An 18,368-nucleotide genomic window follows, 5' to 3' on the forward strand; every position below is an offset into this window, starting at 1 on the left:
AGTGCTGATCATAACACTTCTATTAAAATGCTTAAAGGAGTTATTTTTCCGAGGTTTGGAGTCCCTAGATATTTAATGACTGATGGTGGTTCACACTTTATTCATGGTGCTTTTCGTAAAATGCTTGCTAAATATGATGTTAATCATAGAATTGCATCTCCTTATCACCCTCAGTCTAGTGGTCAAGTAGAGTTGAGCAATAGAGAGCTCAAATTAATTTTGCAAAAGACTGTTAATAGGTCTAGAAAGAATTGGTCCAAGAAACTTGATGATCCATTATGGGCTTATAGAACTCCATACAAAAATCCTATGGGTATGTCTCCGTATAAAATGATTTATGGAAAAGCATGTCACTTACCTCTCGAACTAGAACATAAGGCATATTGGGCTATTAAAGAGCTTAACTATGATTTTAAACTTGCCAGTGAGAAGAGGTTATTTGATATTAGCTCACTTGATGAATGGAGAACCCAAGCATATGAAAATGCCAAGTTGTTTAAAGAAAAAGTTAAAAGATGGCATGACAAAAGGATACAAAAGTGTGAGTTTAATATAGGTGATTATGTATTGCTATACAACTCTCGTTTAAGATTTTTTGCAGGAAAACTTCTCTCTAAATGGGAAGGCCCCTATGTTATCGAGGAGGTCTATCGTTCCGGTGCCATAAAAATCAACAATTTCGAGGGCACAAATCCGAAGGTGGTAAACGGTCAAAGAATCAAACATTATATCTCAGATAATCCCATAAATGTTGAAATCAATATTATTAAAACCGTAACCCCGGAGGAATACCCCGGAGGAGGTCTGACGTTTAATCGCCTGGACAAAACGCCAAGGACCGTGGTGTTTCTGTCTGAAAGGGGTTAAGCCCCATGGGGAGAGTGAGTAGGCCCACCCCACTTAAATCCCCAATCCCAGACCCTCTCCCTGAGCTGCAAGAACAGAGGGAGCTCACCCCTCTCTCGCCCACCTCAAGCCCCCCCACCCCCCAGATCCACCCTAAATAGAGATCTTTTTCAGTGGACCTTCCCATCTCCTTGTTGTTTGAGGTAATCTCCACCGAATCACCTACAGTTTTTGCTAAAATGTCGTTATTATAGTGGCATTTTTTACATCAATGTGGAACCCTAGTTCATGGTTTTCCCCATATCCTAATGTATTGCCTCATATCCAAATCCTTTGTTGAAGTGTGGTAGTAATGGGATATGTATGATGTGTAGTAGGAATTATGCTTTGGTTTGTAGGAAGAACTATGTTTAGGGTTAGCTTAATTATGACATGGTTTAAGGAATACATTTGTAGTGATGTGCTTTGGACATAACACATTAGTAAAGCCATGATCCATGTAATACATTAGACCTGCCATTGATGCATTAAGTTTCTTTTCATTGTTTGTAGATGGGGAGACTCGTTAATGCTCATTATTTGGACAAGACGACATTCTTAAGTAATAATGTCGATAATGTTGACGATGATGAGTAAGCCATGATATCTAATACAAGTCCTATTTTTGAGGAATTTGTTGAAAGAGTGAGAGATGTGTTGAATTGGAAGGACCCCAATCATAAGAGTTAAGCTAATAGGAAGTTATGATGTTGGAGTGGGATCAAAATCTCGATTGAATAATATGCCTATCACATCAGATTTGCATTGGGAAGTATACAAGAAAAGAGTTGCACAATTGGAAGACAAGTCATTTGAATTATTTGCCACCAACGTCGAAGATCCTAGGCTTGAAATCGACTTGAACGACATGTTTCCTCCCCATGTCATGTTATGAACCAAAGTAGAAGTGTGCAGCATGGGGCGCGGGGGGGGGGGGGGGGGGTAGGGTCGAGGTGTATGGCCTCAATGCTAATAGCTAACCACCAACTATCCAAGCAAATGAAATTGAGGTAAATGCTAGTGACCAAGTAATTGAATAAGATGGTGATGGTGATGGTCATGATGGCGACGGTGATGATGAGCAAGAGGATGAGATTCATTATAATGATATCGGTGACTTGGAGGCCGAGTTGCGCAACATGACATGGATCATGGGCTCCCCTTTAGGCATACATATAGGTATGACTCGGATGACGATGATCCGGAGTAAGAATTGGATGAAGATGGATTTACCGAGAATGACAACCAAATTTTCTTAGGATTGATAGGCTTGCAAAAAGAACTCCCTTGTTTCGTGATCTTAGGCTTGTCCATAAGGCTATAGTTGATGATGGCATGAGTAAGGCAGCGATTGAGCCCGCATCTAGCTCGGAACCAGGCGGACCAAGGACGAGGACGACAATGCTTACCTGAAGAAAGGTGTGAAGTTTTCGTGCTTGGTGGGGTTTAAGACATGGCTGCTTAACTATGACATTAGGAACCATAGACCATTTATTGTTGGCCACTATAAAAAAAGGTGCATTTCACCGTGAAATGTTTCCAAGAAAGCTGCCCATGGATCGTCCATGAAAAGAGACTTGAAAACCAGGCAATGGGTCTTAAGACTGGTAATGCCGAGGGAGTGTAAGTTCATCTATCAAGTGCGCGTACAGTCCAGGAGCAGAATTCCATTTCCGTTGACCACGAGTAGGGTTCTCTAGTTACAGTGCAGGGACCAAGGCTGTGCAATTCAGGGGAGGTACGTACAAAAGCCGAGATTAGTTGGTCGATGCATGCATGCATGCATGCCGGAGGATGAGACCGCAGGACACGAAAACACGCCCACATGAAGGAGTCGATCTTTACTGAATAATACGGTGGTACTATGAACCTGCGCGTACAGGTGGGCCATGTCCTGTCAGTTGGTGCGCACGCACGTACCCGCCCCATCCGCCAACTCAAGCCGATTCGTCGTGTATGTTCGTGGCTACTGGATACTGGCGGTCTGCGCAGGTGGCACCGCCGGCTTCCGCCTCGCCACCGGACAAATCGGCCAGTGGGATGCCAGGATACAGTGCACGACGTAGTAGGGTCGGAGTACACTGCCGGCTTTCGTTTTTCGGGCAGCTAGCTGGGGGAGTGGGGACGAGACGGACGGAGGAGCACGCACGGGAAGGATTTGGCCGGATTTCTCCAAGCATGCATGTCCCACGCCCGTAAACCACGTCGCCGTCCGTCCTCCCTCGCGATCGGTCCATCAGCAGGTGGAGTGGGTGCAAGCGCCAGCAGGGGCGCATGCTGTGTTGTCACTGTCCGGATTTCCAAGCTGGCCGGAGCGTTGGTGCGGCCGGCGGGGTGAGCCAGGCGGCAGCGGCAGGCATGCCATGTCCAGCCTGGAAGGCTGCTAGCTACGTCCTTCCGCATCGACGGTGACGGACTGACGGTGACTGTATACTCTGCGGCCACGAGATAATTAGGCCAGCGGAGAGAAGATTCTTTCATCTCCGTCTCCGTGTGACTGACTGACTGACTTTTTTTTGAGGGGTGTGTGACTGACTGACTGAACAATCGTGGATGCACGCATGAGGATGAAAATCCAGGACACTAACAAAAGCTTGATGAGGATGAAAATCCATGGTACAAACACCTCCACATGAAGTGATCCTAATTTGCTGGAGGGGTGATTGTAGTACAAGGAGCCTGCACCAAGAGGTAGGCCATGGCCTGCCAGTTGTTGCCCACGTACGTCGTGCCCCGCCCCATTCGCCAACTCAAGCCGGTCCGTCGCATACGTACGTGTCGCTGCCGCCGGCAAAATCGATCGGTCAGTGGATGCCAGAATACATTAAACATACATACATACGATAGTAACTACGGTGCACTGTGTAGGAAGACGTGGGGTCGTCGCGACATCCGGTGTGTCACGTTCTGGTGCCCGCTGGCCTGGCGACAGCAGCCGGGCACTGAGCGGTCAGCAGCCAGGACCAGGGCCGGAGCACGCACCCGGACGCGGCCACGGCTGGCTGTCGTCCCTCCAGCAGCTGGGCCAAAGCCGTAAACCATGCACGTACCCGTCGTAGCTCGATCGATCAGCAGGGTGCATGGTGAACGAGTGCAACACCAGCCAGGGGTGCATGCATGTCGTATAGTCACTGTCCGGATTCGCAATGCAAGCTGGCCGTGGTGTTGGTGCCGGCCGGCCGGTGAGCTAGGATTTCGATCCCGGTGTCATGTACAGCCTGGAAGAAAGGCTGGTAGCTTCTACATCAACGTTGAGTTACTGTGCCCTCTGCGGCTAGGAGATGAGGCCAGCGGGCAGCGGAGAAGCGAACACTACTCCCTGTGTCTGTGCGTGACTGTTCACTGTATCAGGCATGGCACGATCTCACTTTCCCCTCGCTGTTTCGATGGAGGCTCTCCTGTTTCGCAGCACTGCTAGCGGCCATGTTGTCATCTCGGCTGCCCTCGGAAACCGGAACAGTGGGCTGCACCGGTCTACCGCGCCGTGCGATGAACGGTTGGGTCGTGTCGCCTACGAACACAACGTAGCGCTGGTACAGCAGGTTTGGTGTGGTTTTGCACGGGACTTCTGGTCCAACAGTTGAGACGCATGAACTTTCCCAATCCATGCATGCATGTACGCTATGCCGGCTGGGCGTCTGGTGATTGGTGATAACACGGTCGCACGCCTCGATGTTAGCGCGAGTCGAGCGTACGGGCTCGATCGCTCACTCCCCCAGCCCATGTAGTGCATGCACTTGATCGCCCCTGCAATGCGACCAATTTCGTGAAAGAAAGCATCGGTCACGCCTCTCTTTCGCGTATGTACGTACTATACCCAAGAGTACGTACGTCAGGGGTTCGAGACTCTAGGGGGTACGCGCGCTTTGCATGGATCGGGCATGCGTGCAACTGCAAGGATCGATGTGGCACGTGGTCGTGCCCTGAGAGAACGGGGCCGACTGATACAACGCCAGGATGGGCCTTCTCGAATGTGAATAGAGTTTCCTTTGCGAGTGAGTAGTTCGGTTTGGAGAGCACTACAAACCAGAACTCCACAGTCTCCAATATGAAGGCTCCATAAACTATGCTGATCCAGGTACGTAGGACCATGCTAGAGTGTCATTTTATGTGTTGTTTGCCATAATAGCGATTATTATGATGATTGGCCACAGACATACTAGTAAAAATAACACTATTACAATGCAACCCACCGGTGCAATACAAAAGTAGAAGTAGCACTACTATAGTGGTACAAAACTGGTATAAATAATGCCAAGATGATCAGTCAATCGCTAGTACTAGCTACCTATCAGTCAGCGTTTTTGAGCGAGCGCTTTCATGGTCAAAAGCGTCATCGCCCACGGAAGAGCTAGCCACGCACTCCCCCAAACAGGCCTTCCTTTTATAGTTACGGTTTTGCTATTTTTCAGTTGGGTGTTTTTCAATTGGCCGTCATTCGAACTTGTGGTCGCTTGATTGCGCGCTGTGATTCGCACTTAGTTCTCTGGTTTCCTGGCGGGTTTCCTTTGTTGCTGGTTCGGTTTTCTTTCGTCAGGCGCGGTTTTTTGGTTATGCCCGTGTCTCTTTCCCTTTTCATTTCCCCCCTCTTGGATTCTTCTCTGTTTGATTTGGGCGGTACTGTTTCGAAAGGGTAGAGAGGGAGCGAAAGGAGGAGGCGCTCGAGCGGCGGAGGGACGAGGCGATTTCAGTCTGGTTCATGGCAGTGGCGAGATCCCTCTCTCCTCGAGCTTGAGTGTTCTGCCCGATTCGTTGGTTAGTTTCCGTTGTCTCTCTCCCTTTCCCCATGCTTCGATTTTGGTACTGTAGCTTCCAGATCTAGGTCTCGCGGATCGATTTTGTTGTGGTTCTTGTGGATCCTGTTGCCTTTTGATGTTGTTTAGCTGTTGGTTAGTGTAGTTTTTTGTTAGCCGACGCTCATCCATGGAGTTCGTCGTGGATCCCCTTTGCTCGGGTCAGTTCCCGTCGGAAATCGCCTCTGCTCTTGTCTGTTGGCCTTGTAATCACCTCTGCTCGCGTCAGTTTGCCGCGGGTCCCCTTTGCTCGCTTCAGTTCACCGCGGATCCCTTGTGCTCCGTTGTTAGGTTTAAGTTTTAGGTTTGATCTCCTCATTGACGCTGTTAGGTTGGTCGTTTTCGGAGCTTTTTATGTTTATCTCAATGGTTATCACTGTACTGTTGTGCTCCATGTATTTGCCATTGTTAGGTTTGATATTTATCTGAATGTTCATCACTGTACTGTCGTGCTGCATGTCGTGCTCCATGTGTTGTTACTGTAATATCCAAATTACACTGTAATTACCCCACATTTTCCACCTGCTGTATTTGCCCTTGTTCTAGTCTGTAATACCCCCTGTTCTTCACTGTGCATGTGTAGTAGCAATGCCTTCATCATACTGTGATTTAGACTGTATTTCTGAATTTCTGTGTGATGTATCTCTGACTTAGACTATATTTCCCCTAGTTTTCTTTTGCTGCAGCTTTATGCCTGATGATTTTTTGTAATGTATTTTCTGAAGTTCACTGTATTATGTTTGATTGTAGTCCCATAGGTTATTTTCCTCTGTATTTCTTGTGCTTCTTCACTGTATCTCCCCAAAGTTACACTGTAATACCCCTTCAATGTAATTTGGATTGATGAGTGATGTAGTTGTTGTATGGTTTTAGGGCTTACAGTGTAACTCACCCTAGTTTTACACTATAATTCCCCCAGATTTTTACACTGTATTTTGTATGGTACTGTAATTAGTAGTGTTGTCACTGTGATAGGGCTTATACTGTAATTCACCGTAGTTTTACACTGTGATTCACTTACAATGTAAATCACCATATTTTTTCAATGTATTTTCCTATAGTTTTACAGTGTAACTAGCTTGGTTTGAGGAATGTAATTGTGGTAGGGCCTACAGTGTATTTTCCTGGAGTTTTACACTGTAATTAACCATAGGGCTTACACTATAAATCAGCAGAGTTTTACATTGTAATTTGTGTGGGTGAGGACTGTAATTTGTGGTAGGGATTACATTGTATTTTTCCTAGACTTTTACACTGCAATTAACCATAGGACTTACACTGTAAATTAGCAGAGTTTTACACTGTATTTTGTGTGGATGAGGATTGTAATTTGTGGTATGGGCTTACAGTGTCTTTTTCCTAGGCTTACACCGTAATTGAGTAGAGTTTTACACTATGATTTTTGTGGGTGAGGACTATAATTGTGGTAGGGCCTACAGTGTATTTTTCCTAGGGCTTACACTATAAATGAGCCGAGTTTTTCACTGTAATTTTTGTGGGTGAGGACTGTAATTGTACAGTGCATTTTTCCTGTTGGGCTTAGACCGTAAATGAGTAGAGTTCTACAGTGTAATTTGTGTGGGTTAAGACTGTAATTGTATAGTGTATTTTCCTATTGGGCTTACAATGTAAATCGGCAAAGTTTTACAGTGTAATTTGTGTGGGTTAGGACTGTAATCGTTGCATGACTTTTAATGTATTTTCTCCAGTGTTTTACTATGTAATTCCCTAGAGTTTTACACTGTAATAGTGTAATTCACCATAGTTTTACATTGTATTTCGCTAGAGTACTATTACACTGTAATTTTGCATGGTTGAGTATTGTAATTGTTCTGTGACTTACATTCGTAATTCTCCAGAGTTTTACACTGTATTTTCCTAGAATATTACACTGTAATTTGTGTGGTTGAGGACTGTAATTGTTGCATGCCTTGCAGTTTTTGTCAGTTTCCTAGTTTGCACTTTAATATTCAGCCATGCGTTTAATATATCGACTAGTGGTTGCTTCTGCTTCATTTGCCTTTGTATATTTAGGTTTGGTTCAGTGGGGAGTCTGTGGAAAGTATCTCACAAGGATGTACCCCTAGTCTCTTCTCTTGAGAGTGCTGGTTCTCTGAATGATCCTTTTGTTCCTAATGATTTTACAGCTGATGGTTCTCATCCTATGTCCTTGGTATTCATTTCTTTTGATTCCCTAGTTTTAATTATTAAAAAAAATCTTTTCATTTTATTAATTTATGTGTATGCCTTTAACAGGAAATCTCTAGTGATGATGGAGGGCTTGACGAAGCTCTCTTCGACTTCTATATGGATCATGTATGTGTTTTCTTGTGTTGTTTTGAGTTTATGTGTTGTTATTCTGATGTCTTATCGTTTTGTTGTTGATTATTGGTTGTCGTACTAATTTTTTCAAAAAGTGAAATGTTTAAAGAGGAAGTTATCATGTGCTGGAAAAAGAAATGTGGTTAGTATTTTTTGATATTGATCTTTCTTTGCACTTTATCATATCTTCTCTATTGGTTGCTAAATTTTCCCCAATGTACTATGTTATAGTCCTATTTTTGTAATGCATTTCTCTTTTTGTGTTTTGTAGAAGTTGAAGCGGTCTTCTGATTTCCCCGTTTGTTCTACTTTTCATTGGATATTCAGGGAAATTTTTCTCAGGTGTTGTCGATGGTTTGTGTCCAACGTATAAAGGTGTGGTCCAGGGATCAGCTGGAGGTTTCTTTGTTATTTTTGGTTTAGTTGACAACCGGGTCTGTTTTTTCCAGCCCGACCCGTTTAGTGGATACGAGCAGATTCATTTTCTCGGTAGTTTTGTAGAAATACAGGTGTCTGCAGTGGTCAGAAAATTTGATTGATATCGAATTGAAAATCAGTCAAATGTAAAATAGACAGTCCCAGTTACTATAGTTATGTGCACTGCTTAAGTAATAGACCCGAATCAGTCCGTTGCTTCGGAGAGAGTTGTCAGGTTAAATCATTCAAAGGTGACAGGGCCGTCTCCAGTTATTTAGTGCCATACAGATGCGAGCACTACAGAAATAGTCAGGCAGGTCGAGCCAGGGGAGAGGTCTTTGGCCCTGGTAAACTGCTCTATCCTACTGCCGGTCGCCTCGTTGAAAATTCGCGAGTATTGCGCGCGACGGCGGGCAGAGATCGTAATTGTTTGGCTTCTTATAATTCCCTTGGTCTAATGTCTCATGCTGCCGGCAGAGTATAATTATCTTTTGTTTGTGGAAATGTCCACCTAAGATATACTATATGATACAACTACGAAGAGCAAATGATGGAAGGCCGGGATGGGCCAGCGGCAGATGTCATATGATTTATGAAGGGAGAGAGAGAGAGAGAGAGAGAGAGAGAGAGAGAGAGAGAGAGAGAGAGAGAGACCGACCTGGAGAATTTGGAGAAGAATGTGTTCTGGGAACGGCGGTCGGTATTGCTCATGTAGGTACTAGTAGAAAATATGGAGATGTTTGAACTTTGAAGGTCTATATAGTTGTCATCTCTTAGACGGATGGGGTTAGTTGAGATCTTCGGATCTACATATGGCAAAAGCCTTCTCGGTCCATTTTCTTCTTTCGCCCTTGGTGCGGAAGCCATGGAGCTTTCATTCTATTCTGAATGGGGTAGACTAAGTGTGGGTTTGAATGAAATAGAGTGGAGAAATCCGTGATATGCTTAGTGAAGAAAATATTAGAAGATAATCTGAAATTTTGGGATATCAAACTTGTTCGATCATTCTACTCACGTGTGAAGTTTCATGAAGAAATGACACCCCTGACATGCTTAGTGAAGAAAATACAATCAGGACCTCCTAACTGTGTTTTTTATATATATCTTTGATTTTGTCATTTTTACCCGAATATCATGGATGTCATTTCTTTGTGAAATTTCATATGCGGGCATACCAATTGAGTAGGTATATGTTAAAGAAATAAACAGATTGTTATGATTTTTTTTCTAGATAATTTTTGAATCCCAAAATCTAAAAAGTGACCGCGCGCCATGCATGAGTTGTTTTTTTGTCTGCTAGTGCATGTCGTTATCAGTATTTAATGTGTTTACACTGATTAGTCCGATTTGAAAGAAACAGCTTCACCGGTCCTTTTTGAATTTATTATCTAAAAGGATGCGCTTGGAACTATGTTAATCAAATTCCTGTTCAACGAAACATTCGACATTAATCGAAACTCGAAATATTTGGATACCAATTTATGGTGGATGGCAACAAAGGCAGTATGAGGGATCAAACACATACACATGCGTGGTGTGTGTAAGATATGGTGACCCGGGCTCAGATGGAAGCATGCGCTCGTAGTTGCTCTCAGCTTGCTTATCACCACTAATATTTAACATAATTTTTTCTTCGATCTAATCCTGGTCAGTACTCAGTATAGTACAGTTCAGATCTAGTGGACAGGATTCCCAGCGACGCGATTTCAGTGGGAGGAGACGTTTCCGTCGATACCGAGTCGCCTACGGTGATTTCGTAAATCTTAAAATGACATGCCAGCTTAGTCTCTCGGAGGTGCTCATAGGAGTAGGGTGTGCGTGTGTGTGTTCAGGGGCGGAGCCCATTGGGCCTTCCCGTATGCACAGGAATACGGGTCCAAAAATTGGCTAGTAGTACCTATCTAAAAGAAAAAGCCCAGTGCATCAGGGTGGCCCAGGTATGGTGCATCAGGGTCGGCCCAACATAGCAGCACGCACCCACGCACGACTTACCGATCGACCTCCTCACGTAGTCACGTCACGTACGGCTCCCTCCACTTAAAAAAACGTACTAAACTAATCGATCCATCTCCTGTCTCCCTCAAAAAAGAAAAACCAATCGATCCATCGACTATCGATCGATTAGGTTTCCGCGTACGGAGCCAGTCTCGCTCTCGCGTATCGCCGTCCGCCGTCGCGTAGACAGTCGGCGCTAGCGGCAGGGCGCCGGCCGCCGGACGCCGCATAGCACGCAGCGACGACGGTGAGCCGCTGAAGACAGGACGCACGCAAGCGACGCTGCACGCCGCCGGCCGGTCCGGAGCTCGGTAATTAGCGACCTTTCCAATCTTTAATCTTTGTCACTATACACGTAATTGGGGTATATTTCATCTGCCGATACAAGTCTGAATGTCGCATTTGTAATTTGTTATTTGTCAAATGCAGATACTATGGACAAGTTTCTTCTCAAAAGAAAAGCATCATCACAGGATGTTCCGGAAGAAATAAATTGGGAAGAGGAGATTCAATATGATCCGGGCAAGAGAAAATTGATTGAGCATTATCATCCTAATTTAAAAGATCTGGTAAGAAGGAAGTATTTGTTGAATGGACCTTGTCAGCCAAGAGAGATTGATTTTGAATCCTCAGATTTTGGGGGTAAACAGAGAAAGTTCAATCCCGAATGGTTTGATGAATTTGAGAGCTGGCTTGAATACAGCGAAGAGAAGAAAAGGGCATATTGTTTTCCTTGCTTCTTATTTAGGGATCGTAGTCAGAAGAAAGAAGCTGGATATGAGGCATTCGTTGTGAATGGTTGGAAGAGCTGGAACATGAAATCAAGGTTAAAAGAACATGTTGGTGAGGTGGGCAGTGTCCATAATCAAGCAATGAAAAAATTACTTGATTTTCAGAAAAAAGATCAACACATTGATGTTGCTATGCAGGTTCAAGGTGAAACTTTGAAGGTTGCATATTTTGCTCGATTGAATGCCGCTATTGACACAACTAGACTATTGCTGAAGCAAGGGTTGCCTTTCCGGGGACATGATGAGTCAAAGAACTCGCATAATAGAGGAAACTTCTTGGAAGTTCGTGATTTCTTAGCTGAGCATGATCCAGTTGTACGCAAGGCTGTGGGAAAAGATGCTGCAAAGAATTCTCTTATGTCGGCTCCTGAAGTCCAGAAAGATATTGGTGAAGGTTTTGCGCATGTGATAGTGCAATCTATTCTGAAAGAAGTTCGCAATAATGTGTTTTGTTTGCTTGTTGACGAGTCTAGAGATGTCTCTGGCAAAGAACAAATGGCCGTGGCCTTGAGGTATGTTGATAGTTCCGGGGATTCTAAAGAAAGTTTTGTTGGTCTTGTCCATGTGAAAGAAACAACGTCTTCATACCTCAAGAGTTCAATTGATTCTCTTTTTGCAAAATATAAACTGAGTTACAATCAAGTTAGAGGACAGGGGTATGATGGTGCTAGCAATATGCGAGGTCAGTTTAATGGCCTCAAATCATTGATCATGAGAGAAAGTAGCACAGCTTATTATGTTCATTGCTTTGCTCACCAACTTCAGTTAGTTGTTGTGGCTGTCGTAAGAAAGCATAAAGGAGTTAGTAATTTCTTCAGCATGATTTCTACCTTGCTAAATGTTGTGGGTGGATCTTCCAAGCGAAGGGACATGATTAGAGATATTAATCTTGAAGAAATGAGAAAGGCTTTAGGGTGTGGACAGCTTACAACAGGAACAGGATTAAATCAAGAGCAATGCCTTCAAAGGCCCGGAGACACTCGATGGGGTTCCCATGCTAAAACACTTAAGAGTTTGCTTCACATGTTCAGGTCAGTTGTTAAAGTTCTAGAATTTGTGGAAGAAGAAGACACTGATAGAACAAATAGAGACCAAGCAAATGGTCTTCTAGTGTATTTTCAATCTTTTGACTTCGTATTCTATTTGCATCTTATGTTGACAATCCTCACGACTACAAACACATTGTCATTAGCATTGCAACGGAAGGATCAAGACATAGTAAATGCCATGAAATGTGTGAAGTCAACTAGAATTGTTCTGAATGAACTTAGAGAAAATGAATGGGAATCTATGCTAGGTGAAGTTCATGTGTTTTGTGAGACACATGATATTGTAGAGTTGGACATGGAAGAAGCATATGTTAATCCAAAAAAGAGAAGGCAGGTAACTGGAATTACCAACAAACATCACTATCAAGTTGATTGTTTCAATGATGTTTTTGATTGGCTAGTTCAAGAGCTTGACAATCGGTTCAGTGAGACATCCACTAATTTGCTTGTTTGGTCAGCGGCTTTGAGTCCAAGAGACTCATTTCGTGATTTCAATTTGGAGAATCTTATGAGTTTGGCTAAACTATACCCTCAAGATTTTGATTCTGGGGAATTGAGGGATCTGGATAAGGATCTACGCCTCTATATTGCTGATGTACGCACAGATAATAGTTTTTTCAACATAGCAACAATCACTGAGCTTTCGAAAAAAATGGTGCAGACAGGGAGGCACATTGTGTATCCTTTGTTTTATCGGTTGTTGAAACTAGTAATTGTCTTGCCTATTGCCACTGCTACAGTTGAGAGATGCTTTTCAGCTATGAAACTGGTCAAAACCTGCTTGCGCAGTCGCCTCAATGATGATAGTTTGAGTGATGATCTTATTTGTTATGTGGAGAAAGAAGAAATGAAAAAGGTCACCAATGCTCAAGTGGTTGAGTATTTCATGGCTCGGAGGAACAGAACGTACTAAAGGTAACTTTCAATTTTTAGCCATTTAAGTACTTTCATTCGACCATCTTAGTATACTCTACTAGTATGTTTAATTCTATTTGTATCTTGTAGGTTATTGAACCTTATTGTCCGATGATGTATTTTGGGATTTGGAAATGCAGCGTGATCTTTTTCAAGTAATTTTGAACCTTGTTTTATTATTATAATAAGCATTTTGATGGCTACATTTTATTTTTACAAACCACCTTCTTGTTATATCCAATAATGTGTGCTACAAGTTATGAACACACCTTTATTTAATATAGTCGTTGCTTAATTTTTTAAAGCTTTGTTAAAGTGGTGCATCGGGTAACATTTGCTCCAGCTCCGCCCCTGTGTGTGTTCATAGAGGTGAATGTATGTGCGTATGTATGAGCGCTTGCGTCTGTACTGATGTTTTAAAAAAAGATCTAGTGGACAGTTTTGATAGTGTGGAGAGAATATAGAGGCAGTGCATTGCACGCTCGACTTACCCACATGCATGCATGCTAGTGGTGTTTATACTAGTATAGTACTCCCTCTGTAAACTAATATAAGAGCGTTTAGATCACTTAGTGATCTAAACGCTCTTATATTAGTTTACGAAGGGAGTATGAGCTTAGCAACCATGATCGATCGATCCATTGACGAAGCAGCCACTGACGCACGCAAACATTGCTTATCAACGTAGTAGTACGCCGGGAAGCTAGAAAAATCAACCAGCAGACTGCTGGTGGTATTAACTAGAGTAATGGCGCTGCATGTTGTCAACTTGGTATGCTACCCTTCTTATCTGGTGGAGCGATCGAGTGACGGACACACACATGCGCTGGCCGATAAGCACGCCGCTAGCTGCGCGCATCGATGGGCCGTTATTTTCTACTGCCGCCACGGCCACTTGCTCCATCGCTGACAGCAACATGCAACGGTTCTCGAACCGATGGCCGGCACGGAGGCGCGCCCGTGGGAGATGTGACCGTTGCGGGCGGCTCACCGGCCGGCGGGTGTGACGCCCGGAATCGTGCCGTTTTCGCGCATGATGTGGATTGATCGATCTGGGCATGGGCATGAGCAGCAGCGAGGTCTGCGGCCGGCAGGTCTACTTCGTACTTGGGCGGCGAATGTGTCGTCCAGCCGTGTGGGTAATTTGGTCCTTTAATTTGTTTCACGACCAGAGTTCGATTTTGATTGACTAGGTACGAGTCTGGGAAGGTACGCACGTACATGCATGAAGACGAAAATCCAGGGGACAAATTAATAACACGTCCCACATGAAGAGGTCTTGATTTGCTGAGTGGTTAGTGCAACGGTACCTGCACGTAGAAGTAGGCCATGGCCTGTCAGTTGTTGCGCCCGTACCCTGCCCCATCCGCCAACTCAGGCCGGTTCGTCGTATACGTACGTGGCGCCGCCGCATTCTGCCTCATCTGCCAACACAGTAGTACATACGTACGTACGATGGTAACTACACTACACTGCGCAAGAAGACATACGTTCGTGATATTCTGTCTGACCCGCAGTTCACGGACACTTAAAAGGCGCAGATGATTTCCGTTATGTGGGCGATTTGGCATTCTAGAAACAGAATTACGCATGACGGAGAGAAACTGGACCCGTTGACGACTGTTCGATGGATCAAGGAAGACCTGTCCGTCTTGGAAATACCGAGGTCTGTTGCTGCTATCTTACCGGGGTACAGATGGGTGCCTCCGAAACCGGGGGTGGTAAAAATCAATACAGATGCAACAATGAGTTCGGTTTTGGCTCAATGTGGTGCAGGAGGAGTTGCTCGTTCTGACACTTGTTTGCTGGGAGCTTGGAGCAAATCTCATCATGGGGTTACAGGCCTGTTCATTGGTGAGACGATGGCGCTCAGAGATGAAGTTATCTTTGCAAGACTGCGCGGGTTCTCACATGTGATTGTGGAGACAGACTGCCTGGAGGTAGTGAACCTCTAAAAATCTCGCCATAATAGTCGCTCTGTTGTGGCATCTTTATTTGTAGAAATTGGTGAGCTAGCTGCCAACTTTACTTCTTTTTGTATTCAACATGTAAACAGGTCAGTCAATCTACCGGCTCATTTTTGTGCTAAACATGCATGCTCACTGATGGCAACCGAGAGTTGGACTGACACTAGACCTTCCTTCCTGCTCACTAGCTTGTTGGCTGATGATGCTAGGAGTTCCTCAGTTGAATAAAGCTTTCAAGTTTGAACGCAAATAAAAAAAGGACATACGTAGGGTCGTCGCCATCCGGTGCGTCACGTTCTGGTGCCCGCTCTCCTGGTGGCAGCAGCCGGGCAACGAGCGCTCGCGAGCCAGGACCACGGCCGCAGCGCGCGCGCACACACACACTGCACGCGGACGCAGCCGCGACCGCGGCTGGCTGGTGGCCAAAGCCGTAAACCGTGTACGTAGCCGTCGTCTCGCCGCTATCGTCCATCAGCAGGTGGTGGACGTACGAGTGCAAGCACCAGCAGGCAGGCTGTGGTGATGTATGCCTGTATCATCGCTGTCCGGACTTGCACGCTGGCCGTAGTGTTGGTGCCGGCTAGGAGATGAGGCAGGCCAAGGCCCAAGGGAGAAGAGAGGATTCCTCGCTGTGTGTGTGGCCGTGCACTGCATGTAGCAGGCATGGCATGAGCAGAGCGCGCGCAGGTCACTTTCCCCTCTCATTTTCGATGAAGGCTCTCCTGTTTGGCAGCAGTGCAGCACCCATACTCTTATCTCGGCTGCCCTCTGAAATCGGTTCAATGGGCTGCACCGGTCTATCGCGCCGTTGGTTTCGCCGTGGGATGCCAGGTCGGGCTCGTGTCGCCTATGAACATAACGTAACGCTCCAACAGCGGCCTGTCGACTTAGGCGCACAAGCGTGCGTGCGTGATGGATACGTGGACAATGACGCCCACAGCTACTCAGTGCCATTGCGCACGACTCTCTGCTTCTACCGCGTTCCATTAGGAGCAGCCCGGTCGATCGATCGCTCGCCAGGTCCAATGTCAAAGCTCAACGGGCAAACTGGTGCAGGTCAAACAAGATAAAGACGGAGTTGTGTGCAGTACACAAAAGGCTAACAGATGCAAAGATGTGATTAAGCAAAAAGGCTAGGCACCACAAGGCTAGGTATGTGTGGTAAGCAACTTCATATTTCAAATTAGATAAGAAGTCCAAAAAAAAGGCTCGACAAATAAGACAAGTACCCCACAAAAATATCTAATGATGCAAAAGCAATATATTTTCCCCACATTGAATTCATAAAAAATTGCACCGGTAATGATGCAGTTTGTCACCTCATTATGTAGATCCACACATCAGTGACACCCATCGAGTCGATTTGTTGCAAAAAAGCCTTTGCATATATTCCATTTCAAGTCTGGATGGAATAACCGCAGTGGAGGAGGGCATGAAAATGAGGACTCTGGAACTTTGCTTGCAAATTGGGCACTCCCACAATTCGGCCATCCCCATTGCAGGTGGTCAATGGTCTACACCCTATTTTGCACTACTATTAGCCAAGTGATAAAACATGTCCTTGATGGTGCCCAAGTATCCTGAATTATAGAATCTGCCGGTGTTAGAGTGGCCTCCGAAAATTTAAGCTAGTACTAAGGGGACACTCCACAATCTGGCCATCCTCGGTGTTGCAGGCGATCAACTGTCCACGATCTATCTTGCGCTATTAGCCAAGGGATAAACTTGTACATCAGCGGTGCCCAAGCATCCCAAATAATCAGTCATGCCCACACACACACACACACGCACACACAAACATAGAATTGATTGACTGTCTGAATTCATTTGGTTGTCACCCACCTTTTATTTTACTAAGGTGACATTGCTTATATCACCCTATCAATTACTTCTACAACATGAACGAAACTAGACATGATACACGGTTACCTATTACTTAGCACCAATTTAACACAACATCTAAGCGATCAAATTTGTACTTCAGCCGCTCAACTTCCCCAAATCATTGAGCTTGTCATCTTCCCATGAATTGAAGTTGATAGGCAGTGGAGAATACTAGTAGAGTGAACGACCTGCAATTGGCTTGTCGATCAGATCGTTGCGTGTGTCGTGATCCACATCTTCTTTTACTGGAGTGATGTAACCGATATCACTTAGTCCATTACTTGCATGAGATGAACTAGTACAAGCACGATACGTAGTTACCTTCTACTTAAGATCACTTTATCATGACAGCAAAATTTATTGACATGTTTGGTTGTCCCAATTGATTCAGTCAACATTACAAATATGTTCATCTTTTTAATTGGTAGTGTGATGTAGCATTTTCTTTACCTAGTGCAAGAAGTTATAGTGTTTGTTCTCATCGTAAAAAACTATATGAAGTATTGTATGGATCTCAATGTTAGATTAATGATTTTTGGCAATGATTGAGATTTAACTAATTATCAGACACATGAGAATTAGCAAATTCACTATATAAATCCGCTACATGAATTATCAAACACCTGAGAATTAGCAAATATGTTCTTTAAATCCACTACATGATGGGTGGCTTCACTGATCTATGGTGGAAAATTCCCTTTGAAATCATTTCAGACGCAAGCATGGTGATGGAGGTAGGGACCTTTAATGGGCAGAAAAGCCGATGTATGGCTGCCGACCAGCATGTTCCGGATATAGTAACAACGGAAGTCATGCTACGCGAGAAGGTCTCATCTATGCAAATTCAAGGGGATTACACTTGATTAATGCAGCGGCGGCCGCCTCTGTGGAGTGTACCGATTTAGCGACAATGATTGGCGAGGTTAAGTTCTTGCATTACCATCGTGAAGCTAAGTCGGTCATGAGTTAGCTAGGTTTTTTCTTCTCAAAATAAAAAATCTTGTAACTGAGTGAATGAACCTCCAGATTGCCTACTATTGATAAGATCATGAACAATGTAATTTGCATTCAAATCAATAAAGCTAGCTCATGATGTAATTGGTCGCGGACAAAGGATATCCTATTTTGAATCGCATCCAACCTATCCCAAATCGTAGAGCTGCTCGTCATCCTAAGAATTGAACTGAAGCTAGTACGTATAGGCTGATTGAAAGAAGAATAGGTGGAACTGTCATAGCTATCAGTCATCATTTTTTTGAGCAGTAATGCACTAGTAGAAAAAGGGTCAAATGTTCAGCTCATTACTCTCGGTTTGTATTTGAGTCGGCACTAATGTGACCATTAGTGCCG

At 44.5% G+C, this 18,368-nt stretch overlaps 1 protein-coding gene and 1 long non-coding RNA gene across 5 annotated transcripts; both read left to right on the forward strand.

The window, feature by feature from the left end:
* The first annotated feature begins 5,185 nt into the window (after positions 1 to 5,185).
* On the forward strand, positions 5,186 to 8,690 carry LOC123105865 (uncharacterized). 3 transcript variants are annotated; one of them, XR_006451048.1, is made up of 4 exons: positions 5,186 to 5,640; positions 7,713 to 7,851; positions 7,935 to 8,142; positions 8,272 to 8,690. It is a non-coding gene; the product is annotated as an uncharacterized lncRNA (long non-coding RNA). The 3 variants fall into 3 exon arrangements; XR_006451047.1 differs by lacking the exon at positions 7,713 to 7,851 and having other exon boundaries at positions 5,197 to 5,640; positions 7,935 to 7,994; positions 8,096 to 8,142; XR_006451046.1 differs by lacking the exon at positions 7,713 to 7,851 and having other exon boundaries at positions 5,187 to 5,640.
* Positions 8,691 to 10,466: 1,776 nt separating this feature from the next.
* LOC123108332 (zinc finger MYM-type protein 1-like) lies at positions 10,467 to 13,509 on the forward strand. 2 transcript variants are annotated; one of them, XM_044530149.1, is made up of 4 exons: positions 10,467 to 10,723; positions 10,842 to 11,260; positions 11,342 to 13,167; positions 13,258 to 13,509. In XM_044530149.1, the coding sequence occupies exons 2-3, from the start codon at positions 10,847 to 10,849 to the stop codon at positions 13,163 to 13,165; spliced, it is 2,238 nt and encodes a 745-aa protein (XP_044386084.1). In that variant the 5' UTR covers positions 10,467 to 10,723; positions 10,842 to 10,846; the 3' UTR covers positions 13,166 to 13,167; positions 13,258 to 13,509. The 2 variants fall into 2 exon arrangements, with proteins under 2 accessions (XP_044386084.1, XP_044386083.1); XM_044530148.1 differs by having other exon boundaries at positions 10,842 to 13,167.
* The last annotated feature ends 4,859 nt before the right edge of the window (positions 13,510 to 18,368 follow it).

This window comes from Triticum aestivum, chromosome 5A (assembly GCF_018294505.1).
Source record: "Triticum aestivum cultivar Chinese Spring chromosome 5A, IWGSC CS RefSeq v2.1, whole genome shotgun sequence".
In the NCBI taxonomy this organism is placed as follows: Eukaryota; Viridiplantae; Streptophyta; class Magnoliopsida; order Poales; family Poaceae; genus Triticum; species Triticum aestivum.

Excerpts from the sequence above, each read along its gene's own strand:
- LOC123108332 (XM_044530148.1), top strand. The coding sequence starts at position 10,847 with ATGGACAAGTTTCTTCTCAAAAGAAAAGCATCATCACAGGATGTTCCG.